Raw genomic sequence first — 20,466 nt, forward strand, 5'->3', positions numbered from 1 at the left:
GACATTTATCTAATGTCAGACGATATTTTAGGTAAATAATCCAAACGACACTATGTCAAAATGAAAACATCGTTTTAAATATAATTATATTTCAAATAAGTAAGACTGATATAGGAAACGGTCATTAGATATAGAAAACGGCCATTACCTGATAATATTTTAACTATCATTCTAATATATTCCATAATTTAAAAAAAAATAATAAGAAAAATATTTTTACAATTATTTGATTTTGGCATTATACAGTACACTCTTTTCTTCTTTCTTCCTTTTCTATTTATTACTTTAAAAAGAGAATAATAATTTAAAGGAGTTACATTTATTATTAATAACTGAAAGCAAATGAAACATTTTAGAAAATCTTTAGACACTTTCTAAAGATTTTAAGTGTGCATTTTACTTATTTACTGAATTTAAAGCGGTTAATAAATCAAATAATATATTCAGTACATAAAATACATGAAACTATGAGTGCGTTTATTTATTTTTACAGTTATCAATAATGTATACATTAATATGAAAAATAAATAAGCTTATTAATAGAGAAAATATTTCTGGAAACACTGTTATATGGCTGTTATAAGTAATTCGTTAAAAAAATGAAGAAACGTAGATTCAGGAATTATTCATTTCATTTTTTATGTTAGGAAATGCATTTTTCAAGTAAAAGTATTAATAATTTGTAGATAAGGGAATTTCGTATTATTCGTTTTTGCAGTAATCAGAGTTGAATACATTAATATATTATATTAATGTATACATTAATATAAAAAACAAAGAAACATAATAAATAATTTATATCTGAAAACATCACTATGTTGATAGTAATTATATGTAATAATTCGATTAAAATATTAAGAAACGCAAATTTAAGGATTTAAATTAAACGTCAAATATATCAAAAACACTATACACTTGCTTATATTTTAAAATGCTTTCCTATGGTTTGAGTTAGAGATAGTGAATGAAATACAGTATGATAGATGTTTATAAACGTATTATGGCTATGTATGCCCATTTATAATAGATATATATGAGCTAAACTTGTCATATTTTTCAGAAATATTATTTAAATTAAATAACGAGTATTGAACGATTTATTTGATTACCGCTTTACTTGAACTTGAAATCGTAAAAATTTATATAAGAAATTCAAAACAAAAATAATGATGATTATACAATTATTTTTATAAATTTCACGAAATAATCTTTAAACATTTAGCTCCCGATTCAAAAATCCTTCGTCAGAACTGTCGTGAGCCCCACTGATCGTAATTTGGAACTAAATGTGCATCTTGTTTATGTACAAAATGCTTTTGAATAATTTATAACATATGAGAACTAAGATTTATAAAGAGAATTTATACTTACATTAATTTAAATAATAATTCTAGTAGAAAAAAACTTAAGGAAAAATTTTGAAACATTATTTGCAAAATTTAAGGGGCCCACTAGAAATTTGGGAGCCCTTGGGAGCCTTCTTAGGTCATAAGATAAAACAGGAACTTGAATATTAAGTTACTTTAAAACTAAAAATGTAAACAAATAAAAAATAACGAACAGTTTCATAGTTAGTTTTTTTTTTTTTTAATTGTACTACTTTCATCCACTGCAATAAAAAAAAGGAAAAAAAAATTTCTTTTTAAAAATTTACAATAACAAAATAACTTTAAATATTCGATTAAAAAAAAAAGATTTGTTAAGTCAAAGCTTCGTAAATTGCTTGGTTAAATAAATCCATCACTATGATCAATCACATTCAAATTAGGTAACTAAAACAATCAACGATTTTCCCACCTTAGTTTTCCCACAGAAAAAAAAATGCACAAGAAATTCAAAAGGAGAAAGAAACAACTTCGTAAGCGTGTGGGAATTTTCAAATGAAAAAATAATTTTATTTGACTGGGTCACGGATAGTTTAAGAGTAAATCTATCGGTATATGGTAACATCTTTCCAATATCTTAACCATGATTACTTAAATACCTTTATTAAAGATCGCCCGATGTTTCTAAGATTCCGTATGCTATATTATATCTAGAGATCAAAACAAACCGGCAAGGTGGTTTTTATAAACATTTAATGCACGTGCACAAATACAAATATTTCGTGAACCCGTAAAATTACCGGAGATGTCACAAAAACGAAAAACATTTTCTCTCCAAGGAGCTAAGAGAGATGTCATATATAAGTTTGCACATGTAAATAGCCCCAACGATCCTCCCAGAACACTGGTGGGTTTGCAAATTAAAAACAAGATAGGAGGGTTATTAAAATTGTAAAAACTCACCCCATTTTGGCACAATCTTTAGCCATATTAGCAAGAAATAGCCATCTATCTTAAAATCATACACTCATCTCCAACTCTTGGCAGCCATAACAATGTGGGAGGACCGGAAACCAAGATTTAGAACATGCGCAGATTGAACTTTCTCTAGTATCATCTTTAATCCTTGGCTACTTATCGCTTTTTCTGGCAATTTACGAGCGTTTCAAACTAATGACCCCGGATTATTTTTGACAGACCATAGTTTGTCTAAAATTATTTTTAGCGATTTTAATGTAAGACAAACTACTTTATTTGTATTCATAAATTTTGCTTTTTTTTTTATAAATGAAAGCTCCTTATTGGAAAATATTTTTAAATTTTAATGTTTATTAAAATTTAAAAATACATTTTCCCACAAAAATATTTTTCCATTATAGTTTTATGAATAAATTTTATTGATGCTTATATCGCAAAGTAATTTATAAAAATATTACTTTTGCAGAAGTTTTTCTGTCAAATAACGTTAAAAGTATGCCTTATAATCTAAAAAGATTTTTCAAAAATTATATTTTAATAGTTTTAAATTTCTTGTAAGTTTAGCTAACAAGGAGGCTTACTTAATTTTTTTTAAATAACTCGCAAATATTTGAAATCTAATGTATGATATATAAAATTGCTGAAAAACACATCTGCCAAAATCGTTTGAGTTTGAGCTACATCAGAAATTCGCAGCAAACTCTTTGGGACTCAATTTACAAAAATGTTCAATTTAATAGGTTGCGTAGTAATTTATTATAAAATAAAACAAAATAAAACTCCCACGTGGATGAGTTTTTTCACAATAATAACAAATGAATAAATAAATAAATGAAATCCGACTGATAGAGAAAGAGTCAAGCCACGAGAATGAGCTGGTGGATTTCAAAGCGATATGGGAAAAGCAAAAGAATTTTCAATCGTCCTTCATCTTGAATTAGAATTCCTTATGACCTGGACCTACTAAAACTAGTCCTAGAACTGCTTATACATTTCTTTTCCCTTCGCTGTGCTCGCTTATTTAACTTAAGTATTCCATATTGCATCAATTTAGGTTCAAACATTTTCCTTTACTCAAACTTTAATATTTGTTATCAAAAAAAAAATAATTAAACTACTATTGAACATGCTCCACATATAGATATTGATAATTGTTCTACTTAATTCTTTTTAAAAATGTTGTACTTATAGTCATTTCTAAACAGAATGCAAAGATTAAATATCCTTTGCCATTTTTCTTTAATTTATATTAAAATACATAACTAATGAAATATTTTATTGTGCATGCAATTTCACTAATACGGTATAGGTAAAATATTATTATTATTTGCATTATATACAGCAAACGTGTTTAAAGTCTGCATTTTATTTTAAAATGAAGATAATGTTTTAAGTTATAACAAAATTATTCATTCATACTTCTTCGCTGAAATGCCATTTTGCATCCCTTAATGTGTATACTTTCTTAACTTCATCTTTGAAAAAAAAAATTTTAAGAAATATATATTAAAAGAGTGAATTGCAGATACTATAGTTCTGAAGAAAATACAATTTTTAAAAAGACCATTATGTACAAAAATATTTGTTATTAATTATATTTGTAATTTAGAGTAACTCTGATGCGACGTAAACAGACAAATTAAATAACAAAAATCATGATTTTGTTTACGAAATGCAATCACAAAAACAAAATAGATAAATAAATAAAATAATATCAATTAAATGCTGTTGCGATAATTTGTTTACGAAATTTAACGTTCCAATTTTAAAATTTAACTAATCTTCCTAAATTTTACCCACTTTCTTTTAAACTAAATCTTATTTGCCTTATGAAAATCCAAGTTTAAATACATTTTTTGAAGTTTAAATACAATTAGTTAAATATTATTTACAAACAATAAATTTATATTTATAATAGTGCTTTTTAAAGCTCAAAACTACAAAACATAGTTCATTGGTTGCCGAATGTTGATGAAATGGCTGATTTACTTTTCTAAATATGCTCCTTGAAAATACGTCACAGGCTTTCTTTTGAAATCAAAGTACTTTACAAGTTTGGACGAACTTCCTCTTACTTTCTTAATTATGTGCATCATTAATTCCGAAGTCAAAATTAAAAACAAGTGATGTAGAAAAATTTATAAGGAAGCATATAGGAAAAGTCGGAAATATTACTGTAATAATACTATATGACCTAAAGATGATGAAAGTTTCTATTTTTCGTATTAACTTTAGTTTATTTTCTAATAATCAATGAGAAGAGGCTATCTACAAGAAAAGAGTTCAAACTCATATTTCTCATTCAAAAAAAGGTTTGAAATTCGTTGAGTGAGATCTTCGAAGACAGGTACAATTAAATTAACTGATTTTTTTTCCTAGTCACAATTTAAGAATTTATAAAATTACGATTAATCCACACATTTAGTCTTGTATTTTCTCCTCCCGAATTAATTTTTATTTGTTTATAAACATATCTTTATAATCGGAAAATAACAAAAATTAAAGGTCTAACAGAGCTCTATTGTGCCCCCTAGGCCAGAGTACAGTAAAACACACACACACAAAAAAATGGTTAAGATATTTCTTTTTATATTAAATTATTTCAAGTCAGTTTTGAATATCTGTATATCTGCTTTTTTTCAGCTCTTGAAGTGATAGGAGATGAAAGTTTCAGCGCAATTTATCTTTACAAAAATGTATGTTTCTACTAAACACATAAATGTACAGATAGGTCTTACAAACAAAGTATTTTAATTTCATTTAAATCTATGATCCTTAATCTTGATCTAATGATATTAAACAAGAGTAACATGTTGTATATATATATATATATATATATATATATATATATATATATATATATATATATATATATATATATATATATATATATATATATATGTATATATATGTGTGTGTGCGTGTGTGAATGATTGCGCATAAAAACACGGAAAAGAAAAAAAAATTACTTAATTACTTTTTGTTGGTGATAATCCAATTATCATAATTTGTTAGTGTTGCAGAAGTGTAAATGTATTTAACATATCTCGTCAGTTAACAGGAACTTATAGTTGTGTAACACATAGTTGTATAACATATAATTGAATAGCTACTCTCGGAATCACATTTAAATGATTTTAGATAGAATCTTCCCCTACTTTGTTCAAAATCAATTTTCGGATCCGGACATTTAATGCTTTTCAATTGTTTAGCTACAATAATTTAACATTTTTCTTCTTCTTCTTTGCTAGCATAACAGCCCCTTGCAGGCCTTGGCTGTCTCAAGAACTGGCAAACGCCATCACCTCCTATCCCTGGCAACTTCCTTCCAATTTCTAATCTTTATGGTTTTCAGAGTATTTTCGATGTCGTTGAGTCATCTAGTAGGGGGTCTACCTCTTGACGCTACCCATCGGGGTTCTTAAAAGTGACGATTCTCATGGCGCTATTTTCAGGGCTTCTCCATAGATAGCCCAGCCATCTCAGCCTATTACTGTGGATTATTTGTGTAATTTGGGATTGCTTATAGAGTCGGTAAAGCTCGACTTTACATTTTTGCAAATGTATCTTATATTAAAGGAAGAAAGAAAGTATATGAAAACTTATGAAAGTATATGACCCCAAGACAGTGTCATACCGAGCATGTGAGCAAGAATAAAAATAAAAAAAAGTGCAATAGGTCAACACGAACTGTGCCGACATTTTGAATAAATCGATAAAAATAATCTTGTAACATATAGTTAGCAGAATGTTATTTGTTAAAGAATTTCAAAAGTTTTTTTCTTTTCTTTCAGGGTGTTCAGTGTTCGTGCCCAGGATCCTAAATCTTTGAGGAGCCTCTAAATTAATTGTTCATAATTTATTTTGATTTAACTAATCCCATTTTATGCAGATGATTTATAGTCATAATAATTTTGTTTTTAGAAGTTACAAAAGATAATGAAATATATCAAAATTATTATTCATTTCAACAGTAACAGTTCCATAAACCTTTATCTTGTATATTTTTCCGCATTAAATTCTAACTAATACATAGTCTTCAATACATAATCCACAAAACTTAACCTAATACAGAATCATCAAAAAGAGGTTGATTCAATTCAACTGAATTCAATTCAGCATTTTAACTTATTTTTATTTTTCTCAAAATATACCATTATTGTTAATTTCCTGTTACTAAAGAACAGCTTAAAACATAATAAAAGGAGATTAAATTCTTTCTTTAAAAAATATTTAATCTTTTCAAATAAATGTTTATGATATCTTCTTTAGACCGAAATAAAATTGCCTGCAAAATGTTGGCCTCTAGACTTGTATTTTTAACTGAACAAAAAATGAACAGATGTAGTATTATTAATCTTTCTATTATTTAGAAATATGAATGTTGGTATTTAATTTTTCTCCAAAAAATATGATTATAGATATAATATTATTTGTACATAATGCAATCCGAATTCGCTGCCGTTTTCTAATAAGCTTCTTTATACAATATGAGCTTATTATAAATTCCGTTTTTGAAAGAAAAAGAAAAAGCTTTCTCTTTTGTGTACCTTTCCATTTTATTAATCTTTTTTTTTTCAAGTATCAATTTTTATTTTATTGTATTTTACTTTTCAAATTTTTTTATGTAATTCCTTTCAAGATAGCTTGAAGCGGGTAGTTGAAATATTGAACGGGGCTTTGAAAAACATGAAAACATAATAACTTAGGGACATATTTTTCTGCGATAAAACAAAAAATGTGTCTTTGTTTAAACAATTAATTTCTGGTTTTACGTGGCTTGAGGCTCCAATATAATTTTAATGCTTGATACTAATTTAAAGATTAAAAAAAAAATTTTTTTTTTCAATCATTGATTCAAATCACATAATTTTATAAAAGAAAACAAGCGTGTATAGCTTCATTGTTTGTTTTTTCAAGTTTGATTTCAATGGTAGTGAAGGTTTTTTCCGTTTAATAAGGAGAAGTGAAAATATTTTAATCAATGGATTACCTTGACAGATTGGTGTTCAAAATTGAAAGGGAAGCAAATTGAGACTAAATGTAAATAAGAATGGAGAGAAGCTTTAAAATTAAAAAAAATTACGTTAGTAAAATAATTTGTTGTTTTTGTTGTTGTTAATTTACGTCGCACTAGAGCTGCACAATGGGCTATTGGCGACGGTCTGGGAAACATCCCGGAGGATGATCCGAAGACATGCCATCACAATTTTGATCCTCTGCGGAGGGGATGGCGCCCCCGCTTCGGTAGCCCGACGACCTGCACGCGAAGTCGAGCACTTTAAGGTAGAACAGTTTAACGAGGACCCATACCGCACACCCTCGGTAATTTGTTGTTTTATAACGGGAATAATGCATTAATCAAGAACGAATTTTTTTTTCTTAACGGCAGGCACTGAACTTTTTTACGTTCTTCGCCTGGGAAGGTGCCGGAAGTGTTACTCATTTAACGTTACCCAGTGGGCACCTGTGAACCTAAGTCACGGAGGCGAGCAATATGACCCACGCCACACTGCCACAGATACCCGTTTTATAGGGTGGGCCACATTCACACATCACACGATAGAGAACAACAAACAGAGAGAAACATCCATTTCCTGAGCGGGATTCGAACCCGCAGCCACTGGCTTAACAGTCAGGCACACAGACTGCTCGGCCACCTGGCCGGCTCAAGAACGGATATGGACATACTATAGTTAACGTTTCCTAAACAAGAACCTCTCTCAGCGTCTAAACACCAGAATTGGGTGTTTAGACACTGAGTAAGATTTATTTGAAAATAACCGAAACAGCAGTACTTGATTTGTGTTTTATTCACGTTGATCTCACTTTAGTTTACGTAACACAAAGTATATCTTATTTTTTTGAATATGCTGTTTTATCATTATTAAATGTATTTTAATTTATCCATTTAGATTTAAGTTTATTTAAACATAAACGGATTAAAAACTTCTTGAATACGTATTTGGTAAGTCTAAATAGTGACGAAAGACTTGATCTTGATTTACTCTTTATTTGATATATAATCGACATATTGGCTCATAAGTCAAACCTCAATATCACAAACTCTTAAAACTGAAAACTTAGGATTATCAAAAGTACTCGGAGAAAGAAATTACATCATACTGCATAGTAATGACATTTCTAATAAAAACAACAACTTAATACTTGTTAATAAAACCAAAATATACGGTATTTTAACCATTCATTTGATCATTTTCCCGTTCATATGGTAGCGGTTTATTGGAAATTCTGGTTTTCAAAATAACAATTCTTATTACATTATATTTAGTAAAAATTATAAAACTGAAAAGCAAATTTAACCGAATAAATGGTTTTTATGCCATGCTCTGAGGTATCATGATAAAATTTTCAAATCTTAACACATTTACCAAACTTTATCCTGCATTATAAAACCATATTTTATTGTTAGTCTTACCAAAATCATTAACAAAGAGCTTCGGTAAAAATTACAGAGCTTTTTGGTGTTCCATTAGAGCCAGAAACACAGTACATTTTGCCATATTCTGGTAGTTTTTACCATACTTTTTTTCTCAGTGTAGTTGTATTTTTAACATTGTAATCGAATAAATAAATGCAATAATATTTTAAAAAGTACATAACGTGTATTTAATTCCACAACAGAAAAAAAAAATTAAACTATTCGTAAGATTTTCTTAACACTAGTGATTTCAATTTATCACAACTGTTTATGTTCGTACTCATTAACTAAGTTAATTTTTTTTTTTTTTGCATTTCAGAAAACTGCACAAAATTCACCTTTAACGCCTTATATCTTATCGAACAAACAGTTCTGTCTTGTACTCATTAAAAACATCTTTAGATGCGTAATTCTTAAGAATGAATTCAAATGTCTTTATATTTTGTTTTATAACCGTCGTTTTGTTTTATAGCTGGTCCAATTTTGGGTTTACGTCTGCTAATGTTCAACTCCGTAGCCTTGTAATTTTGAGCCCAATCCAGAAGACAAGGGAAACCCTGGATCAAGTATTGGGAGAAATATGCCTTCGTGGAGGACTTTCTGATAGACCCAACTTGCATTTGCATTACATGGAGAGAAAAATTTACGAGACCCTCCATTGGTTAGCCTGACGTCAAAGGGACTCTAAGCCATGATTCGTCTACCACAGAGGATATTTTTACGTCAGTACTGTGGTCGGTACGAGTCAGGTACGGAATTCGTATTAACCAGCCACAGCTGGGATTCGAACCCGGTTCACCTAATTGGAAGGCGAACGCTCTATCCCCTGAGCCACCACAGCTCTAAATGGCTTTACATAATCAGAACAAACTTCTCTGGGGCCGAGATATCCTGGTTTGTAGGGCGTTAGGCCTATGTCCAAGAGGTCGTGATTTCGATCCCCTCCGGCCGAAGACTCTCCACGAACAGAATAGTGACTGGTGCACTCTACATCTATCAGAGTGGCAAATTTGGTCAAATCAATATCTCTGGAGGTACTGGATCGGATATTGATAGTGCTCTGGGCCAGATCAAAATTACGATATGTGGATGGTTGGATGGTGTGTGAACGTGTCCTCCCTGTAAAACGGGATGTGACGTATGTACGTGGCAGAAATTGAATTCTTGGCCATAGAGGGCACATTGGAAAACAAGAAGAAACGCTCCCCCTCTGCCTCAAAATAGGCTTGTCAGTATTGACTAGTGGCATAAGACTACAACAAACTTCTCCATCAAGAGCTGCAGTCTTTTTAGAAAAGTTACAATAACCCTCTATAAGACGGTGGGATAAAAACTATCTTCTATATTTTTGACACTAGTACGAACCACTAAAATTGTATTAGTTTTTGTCCCTTAAAATAAGCAGGTTTTAGTTAACCATTTGAAATTTTGAAAAATATAAATGATAAAGCAGTTTGTTTTATTTTGGACTGGAATACAACTGCAATTTTTATGACTGTTCCTGACTAAAATTTTTTGACAAATGGTTAATCCTTTTCAAAACCATCCATTGCATTAAATTTGGCATCTCATCTTTAAATTCCGTATGCCTTAATTCTTTAGCAAAAAAAAAAAAAAAAAAAAAAAAACGTTTCTTTTCTTTACTTTTTCTCTATTTTTTGTGATAATCCTACTCAGTGGTAAGTTTTGGGTCTTGCAGAGTATCATCAAACATCTAAGTCGGAATATTCGGCTTTTTGAACTTTTTTATTTATTTATTTATGCATTTATTTTTCTGTATTTATTTATTTTATGTCCATTCAGACGTCACTGCTTTACGTGAAAATCTTCTCCCGGAAAGTATTTTGTGAAAACGAAAGGTAGGCGAGAGAAAAAAGTTTTTCTTTTCTTTATATTGTCAAAATAGCAAATGCAAATGTTTTTCATACTATCAAAAAATACACGATTTCGAAGGAACGAGGGAAGATTGTATTTCCTTTTAAACAAATTCTAGTCTCTCCCCCCCCCCCCCAAAAAAAATTCCTTTTTTCAAAAGAAAAACAGTATAAATCTTACTTAATTATTATACAATTTATTAATTGTGAGTTATTGATTTTCAACAGGCAAAGAAGTATAGAATGTTTCTTAAATATGCTTTTCACTTTTTATATCCCAGTAACTAGAACTAAATCAAAAAGGAAAGTAAGGCTATTCATTTGAAGACTTTTGGAGATATCTGGAACTAAAGTCATTAATCTGTATTTTGCCAAACCAAAAGTTTTGGTGGTAGTAGCATGGGATTGGGTTTAGGTAAGTAACAACGATGAATATGCTTACAAATCATTATTTAATATCAGATATATTAGTTACAAATTTTAGTTTTAAAAGATGCCCATTTTTAAGAATGTATTAAAATATTTATTTAGAAGTTTGGTTTGGTAAAATAATTTTTTTATTTGAAATCTATTATCATAAAAATTCTCTTTAGTCTATGCACTTCTAGAAGAGGAATGCAGGTCAAATTATAGAAGGAAATTAGGATTTACATAGATTTCACTTCCCACACAATCTTAGATTTTAGGTTAAATTTTTAATATGAGTTTTCTTGTTTTTTCTTCTTTTTTTCCCCCCTTTTAAGGAAAGTATGAGTTACATAGATTTCATTTCCTGCACCATCTTGAATTTTAAGTTAAATTTATAATGAGTTTTCTACGAATAAAGTTCAGTGCCTGCCATTCGAAAAAAAAATAATAATAATTAATGAGTTTTCTTGCTTTTTTTATTTTTTATTTTTATTTTAAAGAATTAGGAGTTACATAGATTTCATTTCCTGCATCATCTTGGATTTTAGGTTAAATTTTTAATATAAGTTTTCTAGTTTTTTTTCTTTCTTTTTTTTTTCCTTTAAAGTTACATAGATTTCACTTCCGGCACCATCTTGGATTTTAGATAAAATTTTTAATATGCGTTTTCTTGTTTTTTTTCCCCTTTCTTTTTCCTTTTCTTTTGTACTTGATAAGATTTTGATAATAGTTTATTCGACAGTACTGAAACTTTCAGAAAAGAATGAAAATAAAAGAGTTGTAGTAAAGGAGTCACTTAAATAGAGTCTGATAAATTTTTAGGACTTATTGGACCGTTTTTTTTTTTCTCTAAACAGATTTCGACAAGGAAATTATCCGATTTAAGGTTTTAAGAAAGAAATTTAGAACAACACATTTGTTTGCTTTTGGAATTTTTAAAATTTAATTATATTACAATTTAAACTAATAAAAGCAACTTTTAATAATGCTAAAAAAAATTCTTAACGTAAATTACTTAAAACAAAGATATTTATCAAAAATCTAAGGACATACAAAAGTAAGACGCTAAATTATCTTTCGAAAAATGCTGATTGCAGAATTGTATTGGTATATTTCATCAGAAAAAAAATTTAACAAAGAACCTATGTATAATATCGCACTCCTCATATCTAAAATTGTCATTGGATGATAGCTTTGTCCGAATAGAGTAAGTAACCATTATCAGTCTATTTCTGGAAAAATTTAATTAAAAGAATTAAATGCATATTTATAATTTTCCTTCCCGAAGTTTAGAATTAAAATAATTACTGTGTGATTCAGACTCCCTTTTCACATGAACTAATTTCTAAAATTTCATGAAATAATACGGCTTTATTTGCTCTCTTAATGTTTTACTCATCTCAGTTTTCTGTTCTTGATTATACTTAAATTGTTTCAGTGAATTCAGTGGGCGGTCGGTTAGCAAACAGGTTCCTCAATTTCGATTTTTGGTGATTACGAAGCACTCATGGACTCATACTGCTCTTATTTTATACCCTAATTAATTGTATTTAATTCCATCAAGTTCAGTGCTTTAGATGAAATTCGCAACTTCAAAGAAGTGAAAATAGTCATTTTTTTCTTCAACTTAGCGAAATGTTTACTTAAAGAAAACCGTTTCCTCCAAGAAACGGTTTAGTCAAATACTAAGAAATTTTTGTAAATTTTGCCAATTTCAACAATAGCAAATTTGAACAATAATTGGTTTCTATGTAAAGCATTATTTTGAACTGTTTATATTTTAAAATACACACTAATGTTAAAATATTTTTTCCTTTCTAATAATTAGATTGTTGCTATTTTTTCTATAAAATCATAACAATTTTTTTAAATAATAAATATAAGTATTTCCCAAAGCCATAACTAAGAATGAGTTTTAGGGTTTCACTCTTTCCCTAAAAATGATAATAATAATAATAATAATTGAAAATATTTTTTTTTAAATTAATATTTTTAACGTTCTGATTAAAAGTATGACAATTTATATTTTTCTCCATTTTAAAATCTAATGCTAGTTTTATTACTAGTTATAATTTGAGTATCTTCTGAAATGAAGTTCTACATACGATCGCGGTATCTATGGGTGTGGGGGGGAGGAGGAAAAAGAAATAGCGTGAAAATAGAAAAATATAATAATTATTATATGCCCTAAAACAAGTTGAAGTTGATTATATTTTGTCAAAAACATAATTGTACAGATATTGGTCTTCGTCTGTTGATTGGATCACGCATTGCTATCTTTATTATTTCCTATGTTGCTGAATTCCGATTAGTAGATAAATAATTGAACACTCGTTTGTACTATCCGCTTGGATTGTATTGGACTAAAGCAAATTATTTCTATTTGTTGCTGATAGACAGATAACGCCCTTTTTCAAACTTATGCGTGCTAAGTACTAATGATCGCGCCAAAATAAATTCCATGCAAATAAATAATGCGTTTTAAATGTTGATATTTGTTAGAAGTACTTTTTTGTTTCCCTCGGAATATTGTGATTAGATTTTTACAGTTTGTAAATCTTCATATTTATTGTATTAGAAGAAATGAAGCGTTTAGTTTCTTAATCAGCTTCGTCAACCAAATAATAATGAAATGGGATTAAACATAAAAATTTATCTAGGAAATTTTTTGTGCGTTTCCTCAACACTTATTTACAGTAATTTCTTTTTTCAAATAATAATTAATACAATTTTCGTTCACTAAAAATATTTTTAAATTGAAAAAAAAAAATTCTTTTTGTCAAAACATTTTTTAAAAAAATTTCCATATCATTACCTCTATGGCCCATTTTCTTAGCTCCTTTTTTACTTAATCATTTATTTTATTTATTTCATTTATTCATTTATTAATGGATTAACTAATTTATTGATTTGTTTATTTATTTATTTATTTATTTGTTTATTTATTTCATTTATTTTATTAATTAATTAATTAATTAATTTATCTATTTATTCCATTTATTTATTTCATTCATTTATTTCATAAATGAAATAATTCTATTTTCAATAGCTGCGATTTTCCCTTTTTATATATATATATATATATATATATATATATATATAAATGAACAAATTTCATTTTCTATTGATAAAATTTTTTAATCTTTTTCTAAATGAAAATATGTTAATACCAATACATTGACAACTGATTCAAAACATCCATGCAAAAGCGCGATTAAAGGTTGTATAGTTAAGGATGATCGGTCTAGCTACTTAATGTTCAATTATAGATAAAAAAAATTCAATTCGAAATATTCGATATCATAGATCGATGTAACTCTACCCTAACGAGAGGTCGAAAAAAGAAAAATCTTTTCTAATATTGTATTTATATAGCCAAAACAAAATATATCAATACAATAGTGAAATTTTTTTTATGCTCCCAGATTACATAAAAAAAATGTTTTTCCTTTTATTTCTTTATTTTCTTTGTATTTTTATCGTATTATATGGGTTTCATGTTCTATGCAGTCTATGCTCAGTTAGTAAAACTTATAAATTTATATATAATTATATATATATATATATATATTTATATTAAATGACTTATAAATCATTTAATATAAATATATATATAAATTTATAGCTTCCCGTATGGCTTTAAGCTTTGTCCTCGAGCTTAGAAAGAATTACAATATTAAGAGTAATACTGTTTTTTATGTATGCATGTGTCCCTCGCTTAAGAATAGTTATGTCGGTAAAATTGAACTTTTCAAAAGTTTATTTTGTACAAATTCATTTATTACAAAATTATAGCTAGTTTAAGTTTTATCTTAATCACTTTTTATTTAAGTAACTCCATTTGAAGGAGTTCATTAGCCTAATGTATAAAGCACACTTAAATTTCAGTAAAAAACATGTACAAAGCACACTTTAATTTCAGTAAAAATCATATATAAAGCACACTTTAATTTCAGTAAAAAACATTTCTTCACCAAAGTAGCCCCTAACAGATAAAACTGCTTAAAACGCTTTATTTTTTAAATATCATTTAAAACTTTTAACAAATGTTTTACTCATTTACTAAAAAATACATCTATGATAAATAATAATCTGAAAAGTTTATCAGTAATATCTTTCATTTTACATACCTAACTTTCTGAAAGATTGCGAAAAATAGACCACATTGACCTAAATTTATGATTTATAAAATTTTGTAAATTTTCAATGTAGTTATTGCATAAGAGAATAATATAATATTCCTGCTCTTTGGTGTCGGAAATTCATTTATCCCCTAACATTCCGGAGGTTAAAACTTTTTGGCACTACAACGCAACCAATATCTACGGAAGTTTCAAAAGTTTAGAAATAATAGAATAGTCACTATTGTAGTGGCAAATTTTTTCACTGAGGAACACTAAGTATCCTAACTTTTCGTATTCATTTTCTTTCTTTTTTCTTGTTCAAAATAAAATGCAATTCGTCTTTTTTTTTTTTTTTTTTTTCGTTCCTAGCTGGATTTGGTTTGAAATTCTTTAAATTTCACATAAGAATTTTCAAGTAAGGTTTTTCCCATATGTTTCAGATTCCTAACACAATTTATTTTTAAATAAAAAATTAAATAAAAAAGCGAGGAATGTTACTGCTCACTATTTTTTAATAATCTTTATAAGAACAAAAAAATTTGCAGTAATAAAAATAATAAAATTATTAAAAAAATACAAAAAAAGAAAAAATTACAGAAGTAAGCAAATTTAACAATCGACAAAAAATAACAATTCCTAAAAAAATATGAATTATCGAAAAATAGGATTTCTTTCTTATTTTTATTTATTTATTTGTTTAATAATATTGTATTATCATTATTTTATTATTATTATAAATTTTATTAATATTTTTATTTATTTAATTTATTTTGGAAACGCCGTTTTCCTGCGTATCCCTTCATTTACACCTCTGAGAATTGTGCGAGAAATGCGCTTTTGATGAAAGATATAAGAAATATCAATTAAGGTTGTTTAAAAAATATATTCAATGATATAAATCAAAAGTTATTAGAAAGTGAGCAGACATTTAAAATTTCACACTTAGTGATATTGTTAGATAGAATTTCTTTCAAAAAAATATACAACTAAAAACCATAGTTTTCGTTCTCCGATATATTTTAAGAGGATGATTAACTGGATGTATAAATAGTTATGACTCACTGACCACAGCATTTACTGATAATTAAACTTGTTGTTAAGCTTGTTGGAAAATAAAATTATTTAACAAAATAAAGCAGAATAATTACTACAAAATGCCTATTCACACTTTAAGGAATCAAATCAAACAATATCTATTTTTATCAATTTCTTTTATTTTACCATGCTCATCCCCTTGCACAAACTCATCCCCTTATTTCATGGTCAAAAGTTACACCCTACACGCCTATAAAACAATTTCCTTATAGTGTAATTTAAATTCTGTCGGCTTGTTAAGTGTGCATAAGGTTAAGGAACTGTTAACGGTTTTAAGGTATTGCTTGAAAATGATGTTTTTGAATAATATGTTTTTTATTCTGCATTTTCCTGAAAGAATGTCCTGATCATTAAGGTTTAATGCACACGGGAGATAACAAGGTGGCATGTCGCGAAGCACTGTAAAAAATTCCGAATGAAATTACGGTAAAAAGCAGATTAGGATAGGCTTTTACAGTTCTTTTATTTCACCATGCATTAACAAACTCTCCACTTTATTTCATGGTCAAAAATTACATACTACACACTTTAAAGGAATGGGACATTGATTAAAAATTAGTAAAATATTGGAAAAAACATGACAATCAAAGCTGACGTCATCAGGGGGTACCAGCCTTGAATTGTCATAAAATGCAAAACTTTTTCTATCGAGAATACAATAAATAGAAAAATATGTTATACAATTGTATAACATATTTTTTTATTTATTCTTGTATTTTTCTGGACCTGGGCAAAACTTTTGAGTACAGAGAAAGCGAATTTTTTGACTTTTGTCTTAGTTTTTCTCGAGAGAAAAAGTTTTGCATTTTATGATTGTCTTGTTTTTTTCTATTTTTTACTAATTTTTCTTCAATGTCTCATTTGTTTAACTCCTCTTGGTTTCTTTGCTGCTAAGCATATTTTTCGAGTTGGATGTTTTCACCTTTTTAATCTTTTTTAATCTTATTTAATTTTTTTATTTTTGCATTAATATCTTGATTTTTTTTCATAGTTTAAAACAATGGATTTTTATAAAAATGGATTTTACTGTACTTTTTAACGTAAAATCCCTTTTTACCGGAATATATTAAGAAACAAAAAATCTAATTTTTTAGTAATAAGAGTAATTTTTACAGCACTCCTACGTCTACCATAAAATTACTGAATCACTCTAATTAAATAAATATTATTGTGAAAAATACGGTATAATATTTTATGGCAAAAATGGATTTTACAGTAAAATGGATTATGTGGATGATGCAGCAAAAGTGCCGGTACTTTATACCGTAATTTGAATGGGAATTTTTTACAATGTAGACAGTTTAGAGGGTGACACGATATTTAACATTTTAAATAATTTTTTTGATTTGGAAAATGTTTTTTTTTTTAATATTTAGAGTGAATATTGTTTTAATATTTAAAGTAAATATTGCTTTTATAGTTAGAGAGAATATTCTTTAAGAGGATATTATGAAAATCTATTTTGGAAGAAATTTATTATATCTCGAAATTTATAAAATCTACCTCACAGGCACAAAATAGAAGGCGCACATTTATAACTTTCACATTTATAACCGGTTTAATCTCATAGAAAACGGATATTTTTTATTATTTTCTTTGAGGGGGGAGGAGGAGAAGGATACTTTAAAAATCTCTCTAAAAAAATTTCTCAAATCGCTTTATAACCAGGGCCTTAGTTGGTTGGGAACACATAATCCAGTCTAAAAATATTTATCGAATTTCTATGGAGATTGCTGAAAAAAAAAAACAATGAGCTTCGTTAAATATTTTTGTTTTCATCTCAATCCAATGTTGATTCAAGATTCTATACTTGCACTTCCTCAAACAATCCAAATGCCATGCCACTCAAGATTTGTTTTTCACCAACATAGTTTTGTTATTTGAAAATGATATTTTTCAAAATATCACTAAGGATATGCTTGGAATATTTTCGTTGCGCACAGGAATAACTAAATAAAATTGCAATTTTCATTAAAAAAATTATATAAGTATTTTTGCTATCATATGGAATGAGGGGGATTTATAGGAATTTCGGAGAAAAAAGTCATCATTGACTTTAGAAATATCGATACCACTGACTGCACGAATCTTTTGTGCCCATCTCGCAAATTTGGCATAGTTTACTATAGACATAAAAGCTACACGGAGAGAAAAAATTCTGGTGAAATTACAGTACTTGCATGGTTATGACATTTATGGTTTTTAAATAAAAAAAATTAAAAAAATTAAAAAAAGCATATAATTCACTGGTAATGGTAATTAAACTAAAATATACGGTTTTTAAACCATTATTATTTTTTTTGGCACTTTTTCCGTTCGAATGGTAACTATTTACCGGAAATTTTGGTTTTCAGAATAACAGTTTTTATTAAAACACATTTAGTAAAAATACTAAACTGAAAAGTAATTTTAACCGAATAAATGTTTAATATGTCATGCTCTAAGGTATCAGGATAAAATTACCGCATTTACTAAAAAAAAAAAAAAAAAACAGCATGGCTTACAACTTTTACCGAAAGTCATTACCAAAAGCGCTTCGGTAAAGATTACCGAGCTTTTCAGTGTTCCTAGAGAATAAGAAACATGACAAATTTCATCATTGGATGGTAGCTTTGACCATATTTTTCTTTCTCAGAATTGATCTCGAATAATTTTGCTGAGCATTATTTTCCCAATACACTATTCTCTTACAACAAATCAGCCTATTGATGTTTTTCACACTTGAAAAGATAAACTTCAGATGATATATAACTTCTGCAAGTTGCAGTGAGAGCAAAAAGTATGGTCAAAACTACCGGAACATGGTAAAATTTTCCGTTTTCTGGCTTAATAGAAGCACCAAAATTTCGATAATTTATACTGAAGCTCTTTTGGAAATCATTTTAGTAAAATTAACAATAAAATATGGTTTTATTAAACGTGATAAAATTGGGTAAATGTTATAAAATTTGATAAGTTTATAATAATTCCTTTATAGCATAACTTAAAAACCTTTTATTCGGTTAAATTTACTTTTCAATTTTGTATTTTTTATTCAATGTGAGAAAAAAAGACTACAATTACAAAAACCGGAATTTAAGGTAAATCGTTATCATATGAAAAGCGAAATTGTCAAATGAATGATTTAAATATTGCATTTTTTGATTTTATTAACCAAAAATATGTTATTTTTTTTATTTATTATTATTTTTTTTTACCAGAAATGTCATTGCCATAGAGCACTGTAGTTTTACCAGAATTTTTTTCACCGCGCGTATACAAAGCCTGGTTTTCAGTAGAACCCTCATTTTTTTTTAAGATTCGGTATGCTCTGTTAGTAGGGGGAAAATGAGAGCTACGCCCCACTTCTAGAGTTGATGACCTTTCTTACTATAGTGCTAAGGGTTCACCCCATTTCGGATCGATGACTTCTCGGCTACAGGATGAGCGCTACAACCCATTTCAATATGTGCAAGAAATAAGTAATCAAAAGTTTTAAAAAGGATTTGTTTACTCCAAACAATGATATGTTAAGAGCATTGTAAAATCGAAGGAAAGGAGGACAATCTGGGAATTTTTTTATAATTTTTTGCAATGAGGAACTCATTTAAAACTTGATTAAGATTAAAAAATGAGCTCCAATTCCTTCAAAAGTACCCGTATATGTCAAAATATGTACTTCGCAAAATTTTTAAGAAGCAATTTCTAGTCCAAACAATGCTACGTTAAGAGCATACATATAAAAATAAAGGAGGACACTTTGCGAATTTTTTGTTACTTTTTCCAATGAGAAATTCATTTAAAACTTGTTTCAGACTTCAAAGTGTGCAGCACTTTTTTCAAAAATACTAATATGTTTCAAGAAATAAAGACTCAAAATTTTTAAGAAGGATTTGTTTCCTCATGGTATGAGTATATTTATCGATAACACAATGAAAGATACTTTGAGAATTATTTATAATTTTTTGCCATGACAAATTCATTTAAAACTTGTTTCAGATAAAAAGTAAGTCTCAAAGTAAGTTTTCAAAAATACCTATAGTTGTTAAGAAATAAATACTCAGTGTTTTCAAAAAGCATTTGTTTTGTCCAAACCATACTATGTAAAGAGCATAAATATAATTAACATAATGAAGTTTATTTTGCGAATTTTTTAAAAATTTTTGAAAAAAGAAAATCATTTGAAACTTTTTTCAGATTATGAAATGAGCGTCAATTCTTTCAAAAATACCCAGATGTGT

General features: G+C 27.9%; 1 protein-coding gene across 1 annotated transcript in view; it reads right to left on the reverse strand.

The window, feature by feature from the left end:
* LOC107452620 (uncharacterized) overlaps positions 1-2,413 on the reverse strand; it is a 256,452-nt gene extending 254,039 nt beyond the window's left edge. Inside the window, exon 1 of the mRNA XM_016069155.3 lies at positions 2,289-2,413. Within this exon, the coding sequence (XP_015924641.1) occupies positions 2,289-2,314 (26 nt within the window). The 5' untranslated portion in view covers positions 2,315-2,413. The remainder of the gene's footprint in view (positions 1-2,288) is intronic.
* Between the last annotated feature and the right edge of the window lie 18,053 nt (positions 2,414-20,466).

The sequence above is a fragment of the Parasteatoda tepidariorum genome, chromosome 11 (genome assembly GCF_982258835.1).
Source record: "Parasteatoda tepidariorum strain Cologne lab strain chromosome 11, Ptep-v5.0, whole genome shotgun sequence".
Classification (NCBI taxonomy): domain Eukaryota; kingdom Metazoa; phylum Arthropoda; class Arachnida; order Araneae; family Theridiidae; genus Parasteatoda; species Parasteatoda tepidariorum.